We start from the raw sequence: 22,055 nt of genomic DNA, 5'->3' as shown, positions 1-22,055 counted from the left end.
AGAATACCAAGAGAACAAAGCAAAATTGGTGATAAAAGTAAATTGGAAAATTGTTTAAAATTACATGCTCCATCTGAATCATGAAAGTTTATTTTGGCCTAGACTGTCCCTTTAATCCTAGATAGAGCCTGACAAAAAGACTGAACATCTGGTACATTTGCCAAACGTTTGTGAAACAGAAATGACAAAGCTGAAATTTGTCCCTTTAAGGAACTCGCTGATAACCCTTTCTCCAATCCTTCTTGGAGAAAAGACAGAATCCTAGGAATCCTAAGTTTACTCCATGAGTAACCCTTGGATTCACACCAATAAAGATATTTACGCCATATCTTATGATCGATTTTTCTAGTAACAGGCTTTCTAGCCTGTATGAAAGTATTGATAACTGAATCAGAGAATCCTCGCTTAGATAAAATCAAGCGTTCAATCTCCACGCAGTCAGCTGCAGAGAAATTAGATTTGGATGTTGGAAACAGGACCTTCTTGAATAAGAAGGTCCTGTCTCAATGAAGTTTCCACGGTGGCAGAGAGGACATGTCCACTAGATCCGCATACCAAGTCCTGCGTGGCCACGCAGGCGCTATCAGAATCACTGAAGCTCTCTCCTGTTTGATTCGAGCAATCACGCGTGGGAGGAGAGGAAATGGCGGAAACACATAAGCTAGGCTGAACAACCAAGGCACTGCCAAGGCCTCTATCAGTTCGGCCTGAGGATCCCTTGACCGGGATGCGTATCTTGGAAGCTTGGCATTCTGTCAGGATGCCATCAAATCCAATTCCGGTCTGCCCCATCTGAGAATCAATGAGGCAAATACCTCCGGGTGAAGTTCCCACTCCCCCGGATGAAAAGTCTGCTTCCCAGTTTTCTACTCCTGAGATGTAGATCGCTGACAGATGACAAGAGTGGGCCTCCGCCCAACTGATTATCTTGGATACCTCTATCATCGCTAAGGAACTCCTTGTTCCCCCTTGATGATTGACATATACCACAGTCGTGATGTTGTCCGACTGGAATCTGATGAATTTGGCCGAAGCCAACTGAGGCCATGCCAGAAGCGCATTGAATATTGCTCTCAATTCCAGAATATTGATTGGAAGCCTTCAGGGAGTTCCAAACTGCACCCCAGCCCAGAAGGCTGGCATCTGTTGTCACTATTACCCACGAGGGTCTGCGGAAACAAGTCCCTTGGGACAGATGATCTGGCGACAACCACCAAATAAGAGAGTTTCTGGTCTCTTGATCCAGATTTATCTGAGGAGATAAATCTGCATAATACCCATTCCATTGTCCGAGCATGCACAGTTGCAGTGGTCTGAGATGAAAGCGAGCAAACGGAACGATGTCCATTGCCGCTACCATTAATCCAATTCCATACACTGAGCCACTGATGGCCGAGGAATGGACTGAAGTGCTCGGCAAGTATTTAGAATCTTTGATTTTCTGACCTCCGTCAGAAATATTTTTATGGCTACCGAGTCTATCAGAGTTCCCAAGAAAGGAACTCTTGTCTGTGGGACAAGTGAACTCTTCTCTATGTTCACCTTCCAGCCGTGAGTTCTCAGAAAAGACAACATTGTGTCCGTGTGAGATTTTGTCAGATGATATGTTGACGCCTGAATCAGAATGTCGTCCAGATAAGGCGCCATCGCTATTCCTCGCGGTTTGAGAACCGCCAAAAGAGACCTTAGAACCTTTGTGAAGATTCTGGGTGCTGTGGCCAATCCGAAAGGAAGAGCCACAAATTGATAATGTTTGTCCAGAAAGGTAAACCTTAGAAACTGATGATGATCCTTGTGGATAGGAATATGAAGGTAAGCATCCTTCAAGTGCACGGTAGTCATATATTGACCCTCCTGGATCATTGGTAAAATTGTTCGTATTGTCTCCATCTTGAATGATGGAACTCTTAGAAATTTGTTTAGACACTTGAGATCTAAAATGGGTCTGAATATTCCCACCTTTTTGGGAACCACAAATAGGTTTGAGTAAAACCCCTGTCCCTGTTCCAATTTTGGAATTGGACAAATTACTCCCATAGTAGAAAGGTCTTTTACACAGCGTAAGAACACCTCTCTTTTTATCTGGTATGCAGATAACTTTGAAAGATGAAATCTCCCTCTTGGGAGAAAGTCCTTGAATTCCAATAGATAAACGTGGGTCACTATTTCTAGTGCCCAGGGATCCTGAACATCTCTTGCCCAAGCCTGAGCAAAGAAAGAGAGTCTGCCCCCTACTAGATCCAGTCCCGGATCGGAGGCCGCCCCTTCATGCTGTCCTAGGAGCAGGAGCGGGCTTTTTGGATTGTTTACCCTTATTCCAGTTCTGATTAGGTCTCCAGATCGACTTAGATTGGGTAAAATTCCCTTCCTGTTTTGAAGAAGAAGAAGCGGGGGGTCCTCCTTTAAAGTTCCGAAAGGAACGAAAATTATTCTGTTTACCCCTCATTTTAACCGACTTATCCTGAGGTATGGTATGGCCTTTACCTCCTGTAATATCAGAAATGATTTCCTTCAATTCTGGCCCGAAAAGGGTCTTACCTTTAAAGGGAATAGCTAAAAGCTTATGTTTTGATGACACATCAGCAGACCAAGATTTGAGCAACAATGCTCTACGTGCTAAAATAGCAAATCCTGCATTTTTTTGCCGCTAATTTAGCAATTTGAAATGCAGCATCAGTAATAAAAGAATTAGCTAGCTTGAGCGCCTTAATTCTATCTAAGATGTCATCTAATGGAGTCTCAACTTTAAGAGACTCTTCTAGAGCCTCAAACCAAAAAGCTGCTGCAGTAGTTACTGGAACAATGCAAGCCGTAGGTTGTAAAAGAAACCCCTGATTAACAAATAATTTCTTTAGTAGACCCTCTAATTTCTTATTCATATGGTCTTTGAAAGCACAACTATCCTCAATGGGTATAGTAGTACGCTTAGTTAGGGTAGATATAGCTCCCTCTACCTTAGGGACCGTTTGCCATGAGTCCCGAATGGTATCTGATATGGGAAACATTTTCTTAAAATTAGGAGGGGGAGAAAACGGTATACCTGGTCTATCCCATTCCTTTCTAATAATTTCCAAAATTCTCTTAGGAGCCGGAAAAACATCAGTGTAAGTAGGTACTTACAAATACTTATCCATTTTACACAATTTCTCTGGAGGAATCACAATAGGGTCACAATCATCCAGAGTCGCTAAAACCTCTTTAAGTAACAGGCGGAGGTGTTCAAGCTTAAATTTAAATGACATAACATCCGAATCTGTGTGAGGTAAAACATTTCCTGAATCAGAAATTTCACCCTCAGACAGCAATTCCCTGACCCCCAACTCAGAACACTGTGAGGGTTCATCGGAAATAGCTAATAAAGCATCAGAGTATTCAGTATTTACATTAATACCTGACCTACTGCGTTTACCCTGTAACACTGGTAATTTAGACAATACCTCTGTAAGGGTAGTTGACATAACCGCAGCCATCTCCTGCAGAGTAAAGGAATTAGACGCACTAGAAGTACTAGGCGTCGCTTGTGTGGGCATTAAAGGTTGTGACACTTGGGGAGAATTGGATGGCATATCCTGATTCTCTTCAGACTGAGAATCATCCTTAGGCACACTTACTTTATTTAAAATATGCTTTTTACATTGTAAAGCCCTTTCAGAACAAAAAGTTACACAATGTAAGAGGGGATTGCACAATAGCTTCTAAACACATAGAACAATGAGAAACCTCAATGTCAGACATGTTGAACAGACTAGTAATACCACAAAAGTCGTTCAAACACTTATTTATAGCATAAAATAAACAATAGAAAAAATGTGTACTGTGCCTTTAAGAAAAGAAAAAGTGAACAATTTTTCCAAAATGCACAAAAAACGTTAAATTATTCCCAAATTTAACTTAAATATCGTTGGTTAATCCAAAAATTACTGCACCCAGAAGCAAAGGAAGAAATAAGGCTTTAGAAGTACTTAAATCAACATCTAGTCAAAAGATAGCTAAAAATACACTCTACACCTCGCCACAGCTCTGCTGTGGCGCCTACCTGCCCCCAGAGTACTTCGAAACAAGTTTCCAACCCTTCAGACCAGCTACACAGTCCAGGAGCCACGAGTTACTGTTTGCTGCTGCTAAGCCTGAAGAAAATGTGCCAAAATAGGCTCCGCCCCTTAAGGTGAAAAGTTGGAGTAGGCCCAAACAACACAGCATGGGAATGCAGTTTTCCACTAAAGTAGAAATACACACACACACGCATAAAAACAATAAAGTTTTAAGTGCCAAAAATATAAAAAACATAAAACATTGTTTTTAACATCGTCTCCCATGTCACATAATGCCCAAATATCAACTAATGATAAATATAATATAGGGACTCCAGTAACACCCCTCTTATTAAAATAGGTTTTACTGCTTACCCCATCCCCATACAGGGAAATAATGCCAGCCAGTTCTGATACACCAAGTCTCCTCAGAAAAAAAAGGCTGCACATACCTTAATGCTGCTGCCTGCTTGTAGCATGAAACCAGTCTCCACACTGAAGATGTCTCATGGTTACCTTCAGAAGTCTTGTGGGAACCAGCGTGGATCTTAGTTACAAATGCTAAGATCATCAAACCTCAGGGCAGAAATCTTCTTCCATATCCCCATGAGGAAAATAGTACGCACCGGTACCATTTAAAATAAAAAACTTCTTGATTGAAGAAACTAAACTAACACCTCACTTTACCATGTCTTCCTAGTATAACACAGGCAAAGAGAATGACTGAGGGTGGAGGGGAAGGGGAGGGGCTATATATACAGCTCTGCTGTGGTGCTCTTTGCCACTTCCTGTAAGCAGGAGGTTAATATCCCACAAGTAAGGATGAAATCCGTGGACTCGTCATATCTTTGTAAAAGAAAAAAGAACCTTCCAAGATAACAATTTAATGTCCACAGAATGCATAGACTCAAACGGAGCCTGCTGCAAAACATTAACAACAAGATTGAGGCTCCAAGGCGGAGCCCCAGATCTAAACACAGGTCTGATCCTAGCCAGAGCCTTAAAGGACTGCACATCTGAAAGCTCAGCCAATCTCTTGTGCAGTAACACCGACAGTTCCCTGAAGAGACAGATATGGGCCCTAACAGATAGGCCCTTTTCCAGTCCATCCTGGAGGAAAGCTAAAATTCTGGCAACCTTAAGCTTATGCCAGGAAAAGCCACGCTCCTCACACCAGTACAAGTAAGTACTCCACACTTTATGGTAGATACGACGAAAAACTGGCTTACAAGCTTGAACCAGAGTGTCGATAACACTCTCAGAGAACCCTCTTTTGACTAAGATTAAGTGTTCAATCTTAACGCAGTTAGCCTCAGAATCTAGATTTTGATGAACAAAGGGACCCTGTATCAGCAGATCTCTGAGACAAGGTAACCTCCACTGAGGAGATGAGGACATCCCCACCAGATCTGCAAACCATGTCCTTTGTGGCCACAATGGAACAATCAGAATCACAGATGCTTGCTCCTGCTTGATGTGAGCCACCACATGAGGGAGAAGCGGTAATGGAGAAAAAAAGATATGAGACGGAACCTCCATGGTACTGATAAGGCATCTATCCATTTCGCCTGAGGATTCCTCGACCTCGACCCGTACCTGGGCAGCTTGGTATTAAGGCAGGATGCCATGAGATCTATCTCTGCAAACACCTCGGGGTGAAGAGACCATTCCCCAGTTGTCCACACCCGGAATGTGGATCACTGACAGCGTACATTTGTGAGTCTCCACCCACTCTAGTATCTGAGACAGTTCTCTCATCGTCAAGGAACTTCTCGTTCCCCCTTGATGGTTGATATAGGCAACCAAGGTTATATTGTCTGATTGGAGTCTGATAAACTGGGACGAACCCAGAAGGGGCCAAAGCCATCAAGGCATTGAAGATTGCACGGAGTTCCAAAATATTGATCGGAAGGGAGGACTACTCCTGAGTCCACAGACCTTGTGCTCCATAGCCAGAAAGGCTTGCGTCCGTAGTCACAATCTCCCAGGACTGTCTCAAAAAGCATGTGCCTTGAAACAGATGATCTGCACAGAGCCACCAGGAGAGCAAGTCTCTCGACAGGCTGTCCAGCACAGACAGATCTGAATGGACGACATTCCATTTTCTCAGCATGCATAGTTGTAAGGGTCTGAGATGGAATCTGACAAAAGGAATGTCGTCCAAGCAGGAGACCATGAGTCAGATTGCCTACATACATTGAGCCACTGAGGGTCTCGAGGAGGCCTGGAGGGCAAGACATGCAGAAGTTAGCTTGCAACGTCTCTGATCTGTGAGGAATATTCTCATGGATAGGGAGTCTATTATAGTTCCCAGGAAATTCACCCTTGTACTTGGAGTAAGAGAACTCTTTTCCAAGTTTATCTTCCATCCATGTGATCGAAGAAGACCTAGAAGGGACTCTGAATGTTCTTCCGCTAGACGAAAAGATGGTGCCTGTACCAAGATATCGTCCAGGTAAGGTGCTACTGCAATACCTTGTGTTCTGGCAACGGCTAGAAGAGCCCCCAGAACCTTTGAAAAAAAATTCCTTGGAGCAGTAGCTAGGCCAAATGGAAGAGCTATGAACTGGAAGTGCTGATCCAGAAAAGCAAATCTCAGGAACTGAAAATGTTCCCTGTGAATCGGGACGTGAAGGTATGCATCCTTCAGGTCTATTGTGGTCATAAACTGTCCTTTCTGAACCAGAGGCAGGATTGACCGTTTTGTTGCCATCTTGAAAGAGGGAACACTCAGAAACTTGTTTAGGCACTTTAAGTCCAGAATTGGACAGAAAGTTCCCTCCTTCTTTGGAACCACGAAAAGGTTTGAATAAAACCCCAAACCTTTTTCTGCTGTAGGAAACGGGACAATTACTCCTAGAGAGGAGAGATTCCGTACGCAACCTAAGAAGGCAGCCCTCTTTTCTGGTCTTGTCGAAAGACTGGAGAGTAGGAATCTGCCCCTGGACGGATGAGACTTGAATCCTATCCTGTATCCTTGAGATACAACCTCCAAGACCCAAGGATCCAGTACATCCTGGAACAAAGCATCTGAAAAAAAAGAGACAGTCTGCCCCCTACTTGATCCATCAGAGAGGTTTTTTATGGGGATGTTATTGATACCCTGATTCAGGCTAGGTAACCTGTCGCCAGATGAATTTCTCAAAAAGTTTGGAAAACCTTTTTTGTGTGGTGCTCTTGCAAAGGTTTCTTTTGGAATTCTTTTAGAATTCCAAGAGTCCTTGCAGGATTTATCAGCCAGTTCGCTGAAGGGTCAGATTTCAGCTCTGTTTTCTTTCATAAGAAAATTGCTAAAATTCCTTTTCTTCCTAAGAAACAATGAGGAAATTGAGGCTTCTTCTTTATATCCAGCTAAAAGAATTACAATAAGGAACGTCTTCTCCATAACTTGGATGTTGTAAGAACTCTGAAATATTATGTGGAAGCTACAAAAGAGTTCAGACTTTTTTTCTTCACTTTTTCTTCATTTTTCTGGGCCTTGCAAAGGTCAAAAAGCTATGGATGTTTCTTTAACAGCTTGGATTAAAGCTTTAATTCGTAAGGCTTATTTGGTTGCAGGGAAACTGATGTGTATACTTCTTCTGAGGCTGCCTTTGGCAAGAATGTTCTGTGGGCCGTAGGGCCTGAATAGTAATGTCCTGCCTTCACTATTTGTCATATATCAACAAAATTTGGCACTTGTCTCACTATCTTCAATTCTCTTAATGCAAAGCCGTAAAGTGTTCAATTCCAAAAACTCCAACTTCTCAACTTACACCGTTATAAGTACAGGCATCTCGGTTTCCAATTATTTGTATACACACTGCTTAAGGACTAAACTGATCATCAGGGAGTAAAATTGGAGTTTTACTTACGGACCACTTGTCACCTGATGGCTGTCACTACCTCTCATCCCGGATGCCTAATTGCTACCCCTGGGGATTTTCACAGAGGTGCTGCTCATTTGCAGATGCCAAACACTGGCTCGTCTCCATTCCCTCTTTCAGTTCCCCTTCTTTTCCTGGTGGGTGACATCACAAAATCTCTGGTCAGGTGTAAGGAAGTTTGAGTCGCTTGTCCTGCAAGGGTTAGTGATACGTCAGCGTGCTCACTCAGTATCCAATCAGTCTAATTCGCAAGGCTTATTTGGTTGCAGGGAAACTGATGTGTATACTTCTTCTGAGGCTGCCTTTGGCAAGAAAGTTCTGTGGGCCGTAGGGCCTGAATAGTAATGTCCTGCCTTCACTATTTGTCAACCCCTATTCACAGTGGTCTAGTGGATTTCTCATCTAGGGTATTGAGTCCCACACATGATGACTCTCACCATCTGATGAAAGAAAAAAATTTATGCTTACCTGATAAATTTATTTCATTGTGGCGAGTCACCGAGCCCCACCCTTTATTTTTGTTCAGATGGTCGCAGGACTTGTTTTGCACTTTGTTGTCCAGCTTTATCTTTCCTGCTTTCTTTCAACCTCATCTACTTGGCTATATGTATGACTGTGAATCATGAGAAGTGGAAGGGATTTAAAGCTCTGGTGTGTTGGGGTGTCTTTTGCCTCCTCCTAGTGCTCAGAAGGGGAATATTTTGTGGACTCTCACATCATGAAATAAATTAAATTTATCAGGTAAGCATAAATTTTGTTTTCCAAAACAAATTTTTGTTGCTTATAAAACACTAAACCTTCACTTAAAAGGGTAGTACACACCTTGTAATTACAATATTTTTCTGCAAACTCACAACTAACCAATATACTGGGTAAGTTTAATGCATTATCCCCTTGTTTGATACAATTGTTTCTTCAACAGTAAGACTCTACCGGCCACGTACCTTATTTGGAGAAGCCAATATGGACTTTTTATTAGAGTAGACACAGCTAGCTATGATTATGTTAACACAATCAGGAATATATATGGTGAAGCAGGATTAGGCTTGTGTATGTCATGTGCACTATAACTTCTCAGATATGAAAAACTCTTGCATTAAATGAAAAGGGGGGAAAAGCAATAATAACCGTGCTGCAAAGTTGCGTTTTTTTTTTTTTTAACTAAACATAAAGAGATGATAAACCGTTTGTGATTGTGATGTAAAATGTGTTCAATGTAACTTTTCCTTTTAGTACCATATAACTGCTTCAAATTTTTTTTCAAAATGCAATATTAAAGATGGAATTTGAACTATTCATGAGCGTCTTCTCTTGGATTGCTTACTTTTATAGCAAGTTTCTCTACAATTGTAACCTGCTTGCTGCCAATGATGTGGACAAATCACTGCTAGGGAATTTGTAAGTCAGCTTCTGCCCACTGTGACTCTGGCTGTTCCACTGTACGTAAATACTGTCGTGTTTAAGAGTGGGCTATTGGTAACAGAATGCTACCAGCTGGGATTGTGATTTATCAGCTTTAAGTGGCACTGTGTTTCTAGAATAGCATACTGACAATAAAGCATTAGGCACTTTGCTTGTGGTTTATCAGCTCTAAGTGCTGCTGTGTTCCAGGACCGCTCCCTTCTCCCTGCGAGCTGTATAGCTCACAGCCTTTAGGGACTGCGTCCGATTCTCTACAGCACTCTGTGGTTTGCAGGTGAAACAAACAGATGTTTTCCGTAGAATGTTTTTGTGCTCTACATGGTCTAAACCGCTGCCTCTAACTTCTCTGCATCCTGAAGATGACAATCAAATCTGACAATTAGACAGAATAAGCCTGGTCTCCTGGTTTAGGATGGGGCTTTAAAAGCTTTTTTGGCCATGTTGCGGCTGAATTGCCTGCGGATAAGGGGGGGGGGGCGCTGTGTGCTAATGTGGGAGCTTAGGAAGATCCTGAGTGTAGCTGTGGGTTGTTATACTCAATGTTGTGCACACTAGCTATGCTATCTGATGTTCATTCCCTTCATTGTTCTTATCTATAATTCATGCTCAACACCACTTCATTACACAGCCATGCACCAGAGATCTACTCTTCCATCACTATGAAATGGAAGCACGTAATATGATTAATAGGTTAGCCAACAAATTATTACATTTATATAAAGAAAAAAAGAAATGTATTTTGGTATTTAAGACACAATTTTAGTGTGTTTTTGTGATATATTAATACTTTATTTTGAAAATTCTGTTGTATAATCCAGAGTCATTGTAAAAGAATGAACCTTAAAAAAAAAAAAACTTCAGAATATATGAGTCCCTGCAAGACCATTGAGATGTATTTAATACATTATCTTGAACTTGGATAAGGTGTGGATTCAAGTCTCATAACTATGAGTTTAACCCCTGCAAATCGATTAAGCACATAGTTAAAGTAATCTCCAGAGCAGCAATGTACTATTGGCAGACAGCAGGACACGTCTGGTAAGCCAATGACAAGAGACGTGTGTAATCATCAATCACTAGCTAGCTCCCAGTAGTGCCTGCTGCTGAGCATATGTACATATGCTTTTCAACAATTTGTAAGACAAAGTAAATTTGATGATCCTGAAAGATCAGCGCCCTGCCCGTGCATGTGTGACCAATCATAAGTTATGTGAATACGGGGCTATCCCGAAACGCACCCTATGCTGGGATGTATGCTGTATTTTTTTCTGATGTTTTAATCTTTTTTGTATGCTGTATGCCCACGGTGGTATGATTTTTTTTTTATTCATTAAAGAATTTTGATTGAGCCGTTCTGGATTGCCTGTGTTTGCTTCTGACTAATCATAATGTCACTTGATCTAAAGCTATATTTGTTGTGGGTGTGCAAAGCTGTAGGTTCTTCTCTGTAACTTAAACTAATCAATGTATTACCTATGTTCTCTATTCAGCAAACATAAGACTACATTCCAGAAGTAATTAATATGTCATAGTATTATATAAATGATAGACTATTCCATAACACATTCCTAAACTATGTATTTCCTTGTTAAAACGTTTGGTTTTCCTTCTTTTACTTTGTTATAGCTGTACAACTTGTCACTTTGTTCCTCTCTTGTCTTTTCTTTAAGATAAATATCATTCTAAAACTTAGTTACCTTGTCTTATGCTAACTGAATAGGGATGGTGTAAGGATAAAAATAATCTGCTTTCTGAAATATGATTGGAGAAGACCTGTCATCTCTTCATCTAATGAGAAAAAAAACCTAAGGCATGTTTAGGATTTTGAGCTTCTGCTGTTAACAGCACCATGTGTCCCGCACATGTTTAACCCCGTTTATCTACAATGAACATCTGCTAAGAGATGTGGGACTTGTCAGTGACTATTTGCTGTAACTACTGTTTTAACATATTTACCCCAAAGCTAAGTATCTTTCTCCATTATAAGTGAATATATTCTTGTTCTCTCATATTAAGAGTGTGTATATATATATATATATATATATATATATATATGTGTGTATATACATATATATATATATATATATATTTACATTCTTGTTCTCATTGCTGTGTGTCATTACTATTGCATACGAGTCAGTTATTAGACTATATTATGTAAATATTTACCAATAAATTGCATTAATATTATTACATTATTTTAATGTCGTCTCCTTTTCTTATCAGGCTTATCGCTGTATCCTGGGTTCTGTGACACAGTACGTGGCACTCGCCATAGTATGATTTAGTGAACTAACAAACACAGAGGTAATGTTTGTTGCATCTAAACATGATCTTTTAAAACGTCTCTGTTTTTGTAAATTAATGTTGTTTTCTACTTCTGACTGCTTAAACCTGTGGCAGTTAAAGGTTTAGATAACATAGTCAAGCAAAGGAGCAAAAGAACCCGCTACTCACCGTGAGCCAGTTCAGATATATTTTCTGTTGCATCATCATCTGAATCTCTGTTTCCCATGACCTTGAACCTATCACTTTGTTTCTGTAATTGATGGGGAAGTTTTAAGGCTCTCTCTCTCTCTGCAACCAGATCCAAGTCCTGCTGTGCAAGGTGAGCCCTCAGCTGCCTGATTTCAAACTGCAAAATATTAAACCAAAAACTTATATTATGCTTACCTGATAATTTTCTTTTCTTCACATGGAAAGAGTTCACAGCAGCATTCCTTACTTTTGGGAATTTAGAACCTGGCCACCAGGCAGAGGCAAAGACACCCCAGCCAAAGACTTAAATACTCCTCCCACTTCCCTCATCCCCCAGTCATTCTGCCGAGGAACAGTAGAAGAAACATCAGGGTGAAAAGGTGCCAGAACAACAAAAATAACGCCCCAAAGAAAAGATACGGGCAGGGAGCTGTGGACTCTTTCCATCTGAAGAAAAGAAAATGATCTCAGATCCTGCTCCAACACCAGACCAGCCCAAGCGACAGACATGTTTAGACAGGGGGACAGAAGACCTCAACCACAAGCCCCCAGGGAATGAAAGAAAGAAAGGGGGGGACTCACCCACCCCAACAGAGCTCGGGTGTCAACCCAATCCGCTCCTCCAAATAAGGCGCTCCCATGGAGAACCCCCTAGGATCTGGAACAGAGAAAAGTGCAATAGATCCGTGGAAGACCTGTCACAACTCTCTTAGGCAGTCTCTACGTAGAGAGACCAATTTTCAACAGGTGGAACAGAGCCCACAGAGCAGCAGATGCTGCCCCTTACAGAAATAAGCCACCTGATCCAACCTCCTACACACAGGGCAGGACAAGGACCCTCCAGAGAGAGGAAACGCCAACTCATAGGAAGATAAACTATCCCCTCCAAAGGGAAGGGCACAGATAAGAACAGCAAACATGTCCACAAGACATGAAGCCATAGTATCATCAAAAAAATCATCCAGACACCACTGTTGACCCAACAGAGAAAAAAAACCTCCCCATAGAGGAACACACTCCGTCCGAAGGACAAGTCAGGACTTAAAGTTTATAACCAGTACCCGAAGGTGGATGAGAACTCTGGCCTACTTGCTTGCAAGCCCATGAGCTAGCCCCTATGTTGCAACATAGGGTCCCTGAAAAAAACAGAGTCATCCCGAACCAGTCCATCGGATCATAAGTCTTTAGACATCCAAGAAGGATCCAAGACAAGAACTCCAGACCCGGGACCCAAAATCGTCCTAGAACGAACGACACCCTCAGGGAACACAAGATACCCCGTCTGAAGCAATCAGACCTCACAGGGGATGAGAACCGGGAAACCCAGAGAACGGATACAGGACTCACTTGTAATTCCCAGCCCAAAGGGAAGAGACCACCCTTAGCCGGAGGTCAACACCCCCCCAGCAAGGTACTAGGCCGCAACAAAGTCACGCAATTTCTTTAGAGCCCAAAGGCCCCAAGGGCAGCACTAAGGGAAATAAGAGATTAGAAAAAAGGCTAGTCTCCATAATCCTTTCAGATTAACGTTCCAGAGGACAACACCCAAGGGAGAAGAATGCAAAGCATCCCAAACCAAGGCAGAAAAACATCCCCTAAGCAAAAAGCTTGGAAAAAGAGACAATACCTCCTATTGCCCCTGATATGGAGACAACTAACTCCCGAAGGAAGACAGAGCCTCACGGCCTTCACGTCCTAATTAAGCGGCCAAAGCCGCAACAAAAACAGGAAGAAGTCCAGAAAGTCTCGACTCAAAGGAAGAGAACCTCTAAAAGGAATAAGTCCTAAAAGGACACTTCCAAAGAGACCATGAAAGGCAAAACCGTAAGAACGGTGGAATGAAGGAACTAAATCCTCCAAGCCTCCAACCCACAATGGGAGGGAACACTCTAGTTTCCAAAAAATTGGGAAACGACTGAGCATGTCGCTGCGGATCTCAACGGAGTCCCGGCCCACTAGATTGAAAGGCGACTGAGGACTGAACCAATCCCCCATGCCCCTAAGCAACCACGGGCCCTCAAGTCCTCTCAGGATGCTAGTTGAAGCTTGTAAAACAAGACAATCACACAATCATATTGTGATCACTGGGCGCCCTCACCGGACCAACCGGACATAAAAAGGTGCCACGTGTCTGAACTAGGCCTCAAAGACAGAAGGATTTGTACCCAGTCAGGACCAGCCTAAACCAAGGGCCCCAGCACTGTCAAGGCCACATAGAGTCTCCCCCGATGATGGAGGGATAAAGAAAAGTCAGACAGACTTTTGTAAACAGAGCGAACAAAATCGCAAGTATCAATTCCAGAGAGGAAAGTTCCCGAAGGAAACTTCACACCACAACATGAGCTTTAAACCAAATAAAAATCATCCTCACCGGATGAAAATAAAAGATAAGGCAACCCATAGGTTATCGCCCAGGAAGAACGGACAGACCCGCAGGACCAGCCCAACAGTAGTCTGATACTTTCAAGCTCAGAACTGGAAAAGGATACACAAATAACAGACTATAAGAAGATTGCTTCATCCCCTTATGTCTATGTATGCAAGCCAGTCGAAAAAGTAAATTTATGCTTACCTGATAAATTAATTTCTTTTACGATATGACGAGTCCACGGATTTCATCCTTACTTGTGGGATATTAACCTCCTGCTAACAGGAAGTGGCAAAGAGCACCACAGCAGAGCTGTATATATAGCCCCTCCCTTCCCCTCCACCCTCATTCGGCCGAAGGTTTAGGAAGAGAAAAGGAAAGGAAAGGCTAAAAGGTGCAGAGGTGACTGAAGTTTAAAAAAATAAATAAATCTGTCTTAAAAAGAACAGGGTGGGCCGTGAACTCGTCATATCGTAAAAGAAATTAATTTATCAGGTAAGCATAAATTTATTTTTCTTTTACAAAGATATGACGAGTCCACGGATTTCATCCTTACTTGTGGGATACCAATACCAAAGCAAAAGGATACGGATGAAAGGGAGGGACAAGACAGGAACCTAAACAGAAGTCACCACTGCTTGAAGAACCTTTCTCCCTAAAATAGCTTCAGAAGAAGCAAAAGTATCAAATTTGTAAAATTTGGAAAAAGTATGAAGGGACGACCAAGTCGCAGCCTTACAAATCTGTTCAACAGAAGCATAGTTTTTAAAAGCCCATGTGGAAGCCAAAGCCCTAGTAGAATGAGCCGTAATTCTTTCAGGAGGCAGCTGTCCAGCAGTCTCATATGCCAGGCGGATGATACTTCTCAGCCAAAAAGAAAGGAGGTAGCCGTAGCTTTCTGACCCCTACGCTTTCCAGAATAAACAATGAATAATGAAGATGATTGACGGAAATCCTTAGTTGCCTGTAAGTAAAACTTTAAGGCACGGACCACATCCAAATTATGCAACATACGCTCCTTCTTAGAAGAAGGGTTAGGACATAAAGAAGGAACAACAATTTCCTGATTAAAGGGACAGTCTAGGCCAAAATAAACTTTCATGATTCAGATGGAGCATGTAATTTTAAACAATTTTCCAATTTACTTTTATCACCAATTTTGCTTTGTTCTCTTGATATTCTTAGTTGAAAGCTTAACCTAGGAGGTTCATATGCTAATTTCTTAGACCTTGAAGGCCACCTCTTTTCAGAATGCATTTTAACAGTTTTTCACCACTAGAGGGCGTTAGTTCACGTATTTCATATAGATAACACTGTGCTCGTGCACGTGAAGTTATCTGGGAGCAGGCACTGATTGGCTAAACTGCAAGTCTGTCAAAAGAACTGAAATAAAGGGGCAGTTTGCAGAGGCTTAGATACAAGATAATCACAGAGGTTTAAAGTATATTATTATAACTGTGTTGGTTATGTAAAACTGTGGAATGGGTAATAAAGGGATTACCTATTTTTTAAAACAATAAAAATTCTGGTGTAGACTGTCCCTTTAATATTCTTATTTGAAACAACCTTAGGAAGAAATCCAGGTTTGGTACGTAAAACCACCTTATCAGAATGAAAAATGAGATAAGGCGAATCACACCGTAACGCTGAAAGCTCAGAAACTCTTCGAGCAAAAGAAATAGCAACCAAAAACAGTACTTTCCAAGATAATAATTTAATATCTATGGAATGCATGGGTTCAAACGGAACCCCTTGAAGAACACGAATAACTAAATTCAAACTCCAGGGAGGAGTAATAGGTCTAAATACAGGCTTAATTCTAGATAAAGCCAGACAAAAAGACTGAACATCTGGCACATCTGCCAAACGTTTGTGAAACAGAATTGACAAAGCAGAAATTTGTCCCTTTAAGGAACTTGCCGATAACCCTTTCTCCAGACCTTCTTGGAGAAAAGACAGAATCCTAGGAATCCTAACTTTACTCCATGAGTAACCTTTGGATTCACACCAATAAAGATATTTACACCATATCTTATGATAGATTTTTCTAGTGACAGGCTTTCTAGACTGTATCAAAGTATTGATGACCGAATCAGAGAATCCTCGCTTCGATAAAATCAAGCGTTCAATCTCCACGCAGTCAGCTGCAGAGAAACTAGATTTGGATGTTGGAAAGGACCTTGAATGAGAAGGTCCTGTCTCTAAGGAAGTTTCCACGGTGGCAGAGAGGACATGTCCACTAGATCCGCATACCAAGTCCTGCGTGGCCACGCAGGCGCTATCAGGATTACTGAAGCTCTCTCCTGTTTGATTTGAGCAATCACACGTGGAAGGAGAGGAAATGGTGGAAACACATAAGCTAGGCTGAACGTCCAAGGCACTACCAAGGCATCTATGAGTTCGGCCTGAGGATCCCTCAACCTGGATCCGTATCTTGGAAGCTTGACATTCTGTCGAGATGCCATCAGATCCAATTCCGGTCTGCCCCATCGTAGAATCAGTGAGGCAAACACCTCCGGATGGAGTTCCCACTCCCCCGGATGAAAGGTCTGTCGACTTAGAAAATCCGCCTCCCAGTTCTCTACTCCTGGAATGTAGATTGCTGACAGATGATAATAGTGGGCTTCCGCCCATCGGATTATCTTGGATACTTCTATCATCGCTAAGGAACTCCTTGTTCCCCCCTGATGATGGATATATGCCACAGTTGTGATGTTGTCCGACTGGAATCTGATAAATTTGGCCGAAGCCAACTGAGGCCACGCCTGAAGCGCAGTTCCAGAATATTGATTGGAAGTAGAGACTCCACCTGAGTCCAAACACCCTGAGCCTTCAGGGAATTCCAGACTGCCCCCCAATAGGCTGGAGTCTGTCGTCACTATCACCCATGAGGGTCTGCGGAAACAAGTCCCCTGGGACAGATGATCCGGCGACAACCACCAAAGAAGAGAGTCTCTGGTGTCTTGATCTAGATTTATCTGAGGAGATAAATCCGCATAATCCCCATTCCACTGTCCGAGCATGCACAGCTGCAGTGGTCTGAGATGAAAGCGAGCAAACTGAATGATGTCCATTGCCCCTACCATTAATCCAATTACCTCCATACACTGAGCCACTGATGGCTGAGGAATGGACTGAAGTGCTCGGCAAGTATTTAGAACCTTTGATTTTCTGACCTCCGTCAGGAATATTTCCATGGCTACAGAGTCTATCAGAGTTCCCAAGAAAGGAACCCTTGTCTGTGTAACTAGTGAACTCTTTTCTATGTTCACCTTCCAACCGTGAGTTCTCAGGAAAGACAACACTGTGTCCGTGTGAGATTTTGTCAGTCGATACGTGGATGCCTGGATTAGAATATCGTCCAGATAAGGCGCCACTGCTATGCCTCGTGGTCTGAGAACCGCGAAAAGAGACCCTAGAACCTTTGTGAAGATTCTGGGTGCTGTGGCCAACCCAAAGGGAAGAGCCACAAACTGATAATGTCTGTCCAGAAAGGCAAACCTTAGAAACTGATGATGATCCTTGTGGATAGGAATATGAAGGTAAGCATCCTTCAAATCCATGGTAGTCATATATTGACCCTCTTGGATCATTGGTACGTTTGTTCGAATAGTCTCCATTTTGAACGATGGGACTCTGAGAAACTTGTTCAGACACTTGAGGTCTAAAATGGGTCTGAAAGTTCCCTCTTTTTTGGGAACCACGAATAGGTTTGAGTAAAATCCCTGTCCCTGTTCCAATCTTGGAACGGGACAAATTACTCCCATAGTAAAAAGGTCTTTTACACAGTGTAAGAACGCCTCTCTTTTTATCTGGTCTGCAGATAATCTTGAAAGATGAAATCTCCCTCTTGGGAGAAAATCCTTGAATTTCAATTGATAACCGTGGGTCACTATTTCCAGCGCCCAGGGGTCCTGAACATCTCTTGCCCAAGCCTTGCCCAAACCCTACTAGATCCGGTCCCGGATCGGAGGCCGCCCCTTCATGCTGTCTTAGTAGCAGCAGCGGGCTTCTTGGATTGTTTACCTTTATTCCAGTTCTGGTTGGGTCTCCAGACTGACTTAGATTGGGTAAAATTCCCTTCCTGCTTTGTGAAAGAAGAGGAAGCAGAGGGTCCTCCTTTAAAATTCCGAAAGGAATGAAAATTATTTTGTTTACTCCTCATCTTAACAGACTTATCCTGAGGTAGGGCATGGCCTTTACCTCCTGTAATGTCAGAAATTATTTCCTTCAATTCAGGCCCGAAAAGGGTCTTACCTTTAAAGGGAATAGCTAAAAGCTTAGTTTTTGATGACACATCAGCAGACCAAGATTTGAGCCACAACGCTCTACGCGCTAGAATAGCAAATTCTGCATTTTTCGCCGCTAATTTAGCAATTTGAAAAGCGGCATCAGTAATAAAAGAATTGGCTAGCTTGAGAGCCTTAATTCTATCCAAAATGTCATCTAACGGGGTCTCAACCTTAAGAGACTCTTCCAAAGCCTCAAACCAAAAAGCTGCTGCAGTAGTTACTGGAACAATGCAAGCCGTAGGTTGTAAAAGAAAACCCTGATTAATAAATTATTTTTTTAGAAGTCCCTCTAATTTTTTATCCATAGGGTCTTTGAAAGCACAACTGTCCTCAATGGGTATAGTTGTACGCTTAGACAGGGTAGATATTGCTCCCTCTACGTTGGGGACTGTTTGCCACGAGTCCCGAATGGTGTCTGATATGGGAAACATTTTCTTAAAATTAGGAGGGGGAGAAAACGGTATACCTGGTCTATCCCATTCCTTTTTTATAATTCCCGAAATTCTTTTAGGAACCGGAAAAACATCAGTGTAAGTAGGTACTTCTAGATATCTATCCATCTTACACAATTTCTCTGGAGGTATTACAATAGGGTCACAATCATCCAGAGTCGCTAAAACCTCCTTAAGTAACAGACGGAGGTGTTCAAGCTTAAATTTAAAGGACATAACGTCCGAATCTGTCTGAGGTAATACATTCCCTGAGTCTGAAATTTCTCCCTCAGACAGCAATTTCCTGACCCCCAACTCAGAACACTGTGAGGGTACATCGGAAATAGCTAATAAAGCATCATTGGATTCAGTATTTACATTAATACCTGACCTACTGCGTTAACCATGCAACACTGGTAATTTAGATAATACCTCTGTAAGGGTAGTTGACATAACTGCAGCCATCTCCTGTAGAGTAAAGGAATTAGACGCACTAGAAGTACTTGGCGTCGCTTGTTTGGCGTTAACGGTTGTGACACTTGGGGCGAATTGGATGGCATATCCTGATTCTCTTCAGACTGAGAATCATCCTTAGGCACACTTTCTTGACCTAAAATATGGTCTTTAAAATGTAAGGCTCTTTCAGGCCCAAACACAACCGCATGGTGAAGCGGTTTTACACACAAGCTAACTGAAAAACAATATACACCTCAAAACACATCCCAGTAAGTCATACTGGATATATGCAAAATAAAAACTCTATGAACCGTTTTTCTTTGTGCCTCTCCCATAGTGTCATATAATGCCCATATAATGTCAACTAGCAAAAACTAAAAACAGGTCTACTGCTTCCCATACAGGGAAATAAATGTCAGCCAGTTCTGATATATCAAGTCTCCTCAGAAATAAAGGGCTGCATATACCTTAATGCTGCTTGTAGCATGAAACCGGTCTCCACACTGAAGATGTCTCATGTGTTACCTTCAGAAGTCTTGTGGGAACCAGCGTGGATCTTAGTTACAGCTGCTAAGATCATCAACCTCAGGGCAGAAATCTTCTTCCATAACCCCCTGAGGAAAATAGTACACACCGGTACCATTTAAAATAAAAAACTTCTTGATAGAAGAAAATAAAACTAACACCTCACTTCACCTATTACTAATAAAACACAGGCAAAGAGAATGACTGAGGGTGGAGGGGAAGGGAGGGGCTATATATATACAGCTCTGCTGTGGTGCTCTTTGCCACTTCCTGTTAGCAGGAGGTTAATATCCCACAAGTAAGGATGAAATCTGTGGACTCGTCATATCTTTGTAAAAGAAAGCAAGACTGAGAATCCCCAGACCCATTAAGAGTGGGATCCTCCAGCAATGCCAAAAACATGCCTTAGTAGGCTACGAAGGAGCGCCAGTCTATAACGAAAGGCGCAATATACCTCCGCCGGGACAAAAGGAAACACCGGCCCCGAATTTAGGCCCCCTGAGGCCTCAGGGGCAGTCGCTCCCCCGGAAGACTGAACTGGACCAGGCGATCCCATGCCTGACGAGCCCCGGTTAATGAAACACGGACAATATCATAAGCACACTCCCGGGAGGTGCAGATGCGCCAGCGCCAAAGATATGGCCATGCGGAATCGTGACGTAACCTCGGGTGGGAACAGGCCACACTCCCTAGAAAGGATAAGTAGCATTTGGGTTACCTGCATGCGTAGTAAGAGTTGATGGTAGGGAACTTGTCTTGTGAGAAATAGAATCCCCAGAGACGGATGGCTCAGTGGGCACCTGATTCCCCGATCCCGAGGAACAGAAAACTCTAAAATGGCATTCGGAACATAACTGATGGGCATGTATCACCCGAGCCAATTCATATTCTTCGCAAGAAGTAGAATCTGAATCAGAGACATCCGTCTCCAAGAATCCTCCATAACTGGGACACTGCTGCCTCCAGAGAACCAGACACCAGCGGACCAGGATTTCTCCGTCGCCACGTGGTCAGGAAAACGGAAATGGGGTCACAAGGTAAACCGTGCTGTCCATGCAAAAGCACGCCCGACCGAAAAAGGCTGCGTCACTAGACATAGGCCGCTATGTTCCAAAATAGCCATGAGCCGAAGCAACACTACACAGTAGCAGACAGAATCACATAACAAACATTATTATAAACCCCCCTGTTCAATAATCCCCCTCAGGAGATATTAACCCTTGATTCCTAGATACATAAAGGAGCCGCACTGAGATCCTATGTTAAAGTTATCCCCGAAAGGTTGTAGACCCTCTTGGATAAACTGTTGAAATTACAATACATCCATGATGAAAGTAAAATGAAACGATCTCACCAGAATCTACACTGTGAAACAGGAACACGTCCCTTCAAGTGTGATAGATAGTAGCATCGCCTCTGCCATAAACTTGAAAGAAAAAAACAGGCAGCGAAACTCATCAACGCTGATTGCTTGGGGAGCAGAAAGACTCTCCCTGCATCTCTGGACTCTAACTTTCACCCATGTGATTACTTAAAACTCCAGTCCCATGCCGAAGAGTACTACCCTCCATAAGAGACTATCGAAAACTTCTGACACTTCTCTGTCAACCGCCTGGGACGAAAGGCAAAGAATGACTGGGAAGTGGGAGGAGTATTTAAGCCTTTGGCTGGGGTGTCTTTGCCTCCTCCTGGTGGCCAGGTTCTAAATTCCCAAAAGTAATGAATGCAGCTGTGGACTCTTTCCATTTAGAAAATTAAAAATATCTAAAAAGAAAAAAATTAATAAACACAAATCTGCTACAAAGTATATATATATAAACAAAAAACAGATGAACCCTAGTCCAGCACTCCCCATACTTCCCAATTCAAAAACCAACCAACATACAGGGTATATGTCTATAAAAAGGTACCACACAACAATTTTATGGATTCTAAAATAGAAAATAATTATTAAGTCACGCACCATCCCTGTGAAAAGATAAAGATAGATGTTAATTACTTACAGGGATCTGTAAGACACACAAAATAAAAATTACAACATAAATAGCGCCCTAGACTCTAGGATAGTGGTTACCTTACTAAAACATCTTCGTATGCATACGTTTTATAACAAAATGGATTCACCATTTTCCTAGAAAAACAAATATTTGCTGTGTCTGTTGCAGAGTAATTACTATAGCAAAAGC

At 42.3% G+C, this 22,055-nt stretch overlaps 1 protein-coding gene across 1 annotated transcript in view; it reads right to left on the bottom strand.

Annotated features, from left to right (window-relative positions):
* Positions 1–22,055, bottom strand: part of TMEM266 (transmembrane protein 266) — a 488,010-nt gene that overhangs the window by 153,053 nt on the left and 312,902 nt on the right. Inside the window, 1 exon segment of the mRNA XM_053717259.1 lies at positions 11,777–11,954. Coding sequence (XP_053573234.1) covers positions 11,777–11,954 — 178 coding nt within the window.

The sequence above is a fragment of the Bombina bombina genome, chromosome 6 (assembly GCF_027579735.1).
Source record: "Bombina bombina isolate aBomBom1 chromosome 6, aBomBom1.pri, whole genome shotgun sequence".
In the NCBI taxonomy this organism is placed as follows: Eukaryota; Metazoa; Chordata; class Amphibia; order Anura; family Bombinatoridae; genus Bombina; species Bombina bombina.
This window is presented reverse-complemented; position numbering and strand designations above follow the sequence as displayed.